The sequence below is a fragment of the Cebus imitator genome, unplaced genomic scaffold, assembly GCF_001604975.1.
Source record: "Cebus imitator isolate Cc_AM_T3 unplaced genomic scaffold, Cebus_imitator-1.0 Scaffold805, whole genome shotgun sequence".
NCBI classification, from domain to species: domain Eukaryota; kingdom Metazoa; phylum Chordata; class Mammalia; order Primates; family Cebidae; genus Cebus; species Cebus imitator.
This window is the reverse complement of record NW_016108120.1, coordinates 161,473-165,747: the sequence shown is the minus strand read 5'-3', so window position 1 is coordinate 165,747 and position 4,275 is coordinate 161,473. Positions and strand designations below refer to the sequence as shown.

The 4,275-nt window shown below is 62.7% G+C and overlaps 1 protein-coding gene across 1 annotated transcript in view; it reads left to right on the top strand.

Annotated features, from left to right (window-relative positions):
• The window catches only part of HCN2 (hyperpolarization activated cyclic nucleotide gated potassium and sodium channel 2), a 38,746-nt gene that overhangs the window by 22,558 nt on the left and 11,913 nt on the right, over window positions 1-4,275 (top strand). Inside the window, exons 3-4 of the mRNA XM_037735434.1 lie at window positions 279-292; window positions 2,086-2,304. Coding sequence (XP_037591362.1) covers window positions 279-292; window positions 2,086-2,304 — 233 coding nt within the window. The remainder of the gene's footprint in view (window positions 1-278; window positions 293-2,085; window positions 2,305-4,275) is intronic.

The following is a 4,275-nucleotide window of genomic DNA, read 5'->3' as shown; positions in this document are numbered from 1 at the left end:
GGGTTTCACCATGTTGACCAGGATGGTCTCAATCTCTTGACCTCGTGATCCACCCGCCTCGGCCTCCCAAAGTGCTGGGATTACAGGCTTGAACCACCACGCCCAGACAATTTTTGTACTTTTAGTAGAGATGGGGTTTCACCAGGTTGGCCAGGCTGATCTTGAACTCCTGACCTCAGGTGATCCACCTGCCTTGGCCTCCCAAAGTGCTGGGATTACAGAGGTGAGCCGCCTCGCCCAGCCTAATTTGCATACGTTTATTTAAAATGTCATTAAAGAGCCAGGCATGGTGGTGCTCCCTTGTGGTCCCAGCTGCTCAGGAGACCGAGGGGGTTGGATCCCTTGAGCGCAGAAGTTTAGGCTGCAGTGAGCCATGATCGCGCCACGGAACACCAGCCTGGGCAACAGAGCGAGACTGTGTCTCCAGGTGCGGTGGCTCCGCCTGTAATCCCGGCGCTTTGGGAGGCTGAGGCAGTTGGATCACCTGAGGTCAGGAGTTCGAGACCAGCCTGGCCAACATGGTGAAACCCCACCTCTACTAAAAATACAAATGTTAGGCTGGACGCGGCGGCTCACGCCTGTAATCCCAGCACTTTGGGAGGCCGAGGCGGGCGGATCGTGAGGTCAAGAGTTCAAGAGCAGCCTGGCCAGGACGGTGAAACCCCATCTCTACTAAAAATAAAATTAACCGGGCATGGTAATCCCAGCTACCCTGGAGGTTGAGGTAGGATAATTGCTGGAACCTGGGAGATGGAGGTCGCAGTGAGCCAAAACCATGCCACTACACCCGCCTCTGAGCAACAGAGCGAGACTTTGTCCCAAAAACAAACCCCAAAAAAACACAAAAATTAGGCAGGCATGGTGGTGTGGGCCTCGAATTCCAGCCGCTCGGGAGGCTGAGACAGGAGAATTGCTTGAACCCAGGAGGCGGAGGCTGCGGTGAGCTGATTGCACCCTGCCCTCCAGCCTGGGTGACAGAGCCAGACTGCCTCAAAAAAAATACAGGCCAGGCTCGGCGGTTCACACCTGTACTCCCAGTGCTCTGGGGGCCGAGGCAGGCGGATCGCAAGGTCGGGGGTCGGAATCCAGCCTGGCCGATATGGTGAAAACCCGTGTCTACTAAAAATACGGAGTGTAGCCGGGCGTGGTGGCGCACACCTGTAATCCCGGCTACTCGGGAGGCTGAGACGGGAGAATCGCTTGAACCCGGAGGCAGAGGTTTTCGTGAGCCGGGATCACGCCGCTGCACTCCGGCTGGGCGACAGAACGAGACTCTGTCTCAGAAAATGATAAACAATAAAAATAAATGAGAGAAGCAGGAGTAATAACCGAGGGCGGGCCCAGACGCCCCTCGCTTCTCAGCTGAGATGTGCTGACCGATAGGAGGGAGTTACAGGGGCCGTGGGGTGTGAGGCTGGCGCCCCAGTGACCCTTTGTCCCCGCCTGGGGAGCGCCGCGCCCCAGCCTCCCGCCACGTATGGGACTTGGGATGTGTTTGCACACAGAGCAGGTGGGCATTGATGGGGTCAGAGCTGCAGAGGGAGAGCCTGCCAGCGCCCCTCCCGGAGCCTGGCACAGCTGCCCAGGCTGAGTCGGCTCATTGTCTGGCTCTCACCCGCACATCTGGTCCCATTTCCTGAACGGGGCCCCATGGTCCCCCTTCCCCGGGCGGGTCAACTGAGGACTCAGTGGGGCAGGACCTCCTGGGCTGGCCTGGTGCCTCTGCCCACCCTGCCCCCTCTGGTCTGGCTCAGGTGCCCCCTGGAACTTTGACGTCCTCTTCACCTCACAGATGTTCCGATCTCAGAGGGTGCAAAAGGCAGGGTCCAGACTTGCCTTTGGGGTCTCAGTTTCCCCAGGAGTGAAGTGGGCAGGGAGCATCAGCCCTGGCCCGACCACCGACCCACCATGACCAGTGTGCAAACCATGTCATCTGCCTGGGTCTCCGGTTCTGTTGGTTACCTCTGAGCATGGGGAGCTCACCACCTCTTTTGCTTGGGAGAGGATGGGCGGTGGGCCCTCGGGGATGGGGGGTCCCGGGGCGTGAGCAGCCGCCCACTGCCGCCCTTCCTGGTGCCCTTGCAGAACCACTCGTGGAGCGAGCTGTACTCCTTCGCGCTCTTCAAGGCCATGAGCCACATGCTGTGTATCGGGTACGGCCGGCAGGCGCCCGAGAGCATGACGGACATCTGGCTGACCATGCTCAGCATGATCGTGGGCGCCACCTGCTACGCCATGTTCATCGGCCACGCCACCGCGCTCATCCAGTCGCTGGACTCTTCACGGCGCCAGTACCAGGAGAAGGTCTGAGAAAGGCGGGCACTGGCCTGGGGTCTGAGGGGGGAGGCAGGTCCTGCCCTGGGGTCTGAGGGGAGAGGCAGGTCCCGCCCTGGGGTCTGAGGGGGGAGGTAGGTCCTGCCCTGGGGTCTGATGGGGGCGGCAGGTCCCGCCCTGGGGTCTGATGGAGGAGGCAGGTCCTGCCCTGGGGTCTGATGGGGGAGGCAGGTCCTGCCCTGGGGTCTGAGGGGGGAGACATGTCCTGCCCTAGGGTCTGAGGGGAGAGGCAGGCCCAGCCCTGGGGTTTGATGGGGGAGGCAGGTCCCGCTTTGGGGTCTGAGGGGAGAGGGAGGTGCTGCCGTGGGGTCTGAGGGGGGAGACACGTCCTGCCCTAGGGTCTGAGGGGGGAGGTAGGTTCCGCCCTGGGGTCTGATGTGGGAGGCAGGTCCCGCCCTGGGGTCTGATGGGGGAGGCAGGTCCCGCTTTGGGGTCTGAGGGGAGAGGGAGGTCCTGCCGTGGAGTCTGAGGGGGGAGACATGTCCTGCCCTAGGGTCTGAGGGGGGAGGTAGGTTCCGCCCTGGGGTCTGATGTGGGAGGCAGGTCCCACCCTGGGGTCTGATGGAGGAGGCAGGTCCCACCCTGAGGTCTGATGGAGGAGGCAGGTCCCACTCTGGGGTCCGAGAGGGGAGGCAGAGCCAGCCCTCATTCAGCTGCAAGTGGCATGCTCAGGGCGGAGGCAACATGGTAGGGAGGGGGCGCCCTAGGGGGTCTGTGGCTGTGGTTAAGAACCGAAACCCCTCTGCTGAGCTTGTGAAGCAGGGGGAGGTCTGGAGCCTGGAGGTGGGTGTGGGGAGGAGCTGGGGAAGGGACGCAGGCTGGGCAGGAAGAGGCTGAGTTGGGGTCAGGGCAGGGCCAGTCCTCGGACGTCAGGAAGCTCCTGGGCAGAAGACGGTGCTGGGGACCTGGAGCCAGAGCAGCAGAGACGGGCGTTGCGGGAGGGGGGCCCCCCGGGGGTTTCTAGGCTGGCTCAGTATGGGGCTGGGTTGGGGAAGGGGCCCGGCGGGGTCTGAGAGGTCTGGGGTCACTTGAGGACACACCAGTGGCCGGGAGTTGGGGCCAGGCTTCAGGGAGAGCAGGGCTGTCCCGCCGCGGCCTCTGGCCTGCAGTGACCACCGGGCTAATCCCAGCTCCACCGTGGCGGGTGGTGGGAGATGGAGATCGGGCCCATGGGCCGCGGGCCTCTGAAGTTGGGCCTTGTGTGCCTCTCTGTGCCTCAGTTTCCCTCTGTGAGGCGGCCCTGTCCAGCACACGGCCTGGCTGGCTGGTCCTGGCTGGGAGCCACGTGCCCCCCTTGGCGGTGGCTGGCAGGGTCGGCCGGGTCAGCTGGGCCCTGTGCCAGCCGCCCGGCTGTCCGGAAGCCACAGGCCTCACACCCAAACATAAGCTGGTGCCACCACCCGCCCGCCGTCACGGGGTCCGCTGAGCTCAGGGCAGCTGTGGGACTGGGTCGGAAGTGAGGCTGGAGCCCCCGGGTGGCACCGTCCTGGGGACAGCAGGGCCTGGCACCCCCACCTGGCCTGCTCGGGAGGGGCTGACCCGAGGGTTTCTAGAAGGATCATCAGGGAAGGGGGTCAGAGCGCCTGCAGGGTTGGGGGCCCTCAGAAAGTGGTTCTGTGTGTCAGGGTGCCTGGTCCCTCCTTTCAGGCGCCCACCCATTCCTCAGGGGTGGGGTTGCCAGGTAACATTCAGGAGACCGGGCTGGGCACGGTGGCTCCCGCCTGTAATCTCAGCACTTAGGGAGGCCGAGATGAGCAGATCACTTGAGATCAGGAGTTCAAGACCAGCCTCGCCAACATCTCTACAAAAAATCAAAACATTGGCCGGGCATGGTGGCACACACCTGTAATCCCTGCTGCTCAGGAGGCCGAGGTGGGGGGAGCACTTAAGTCTGGAGGCTAAAAAGAATTTTTTTTTTTTTTTTTTTTTGAGACGGAGTTT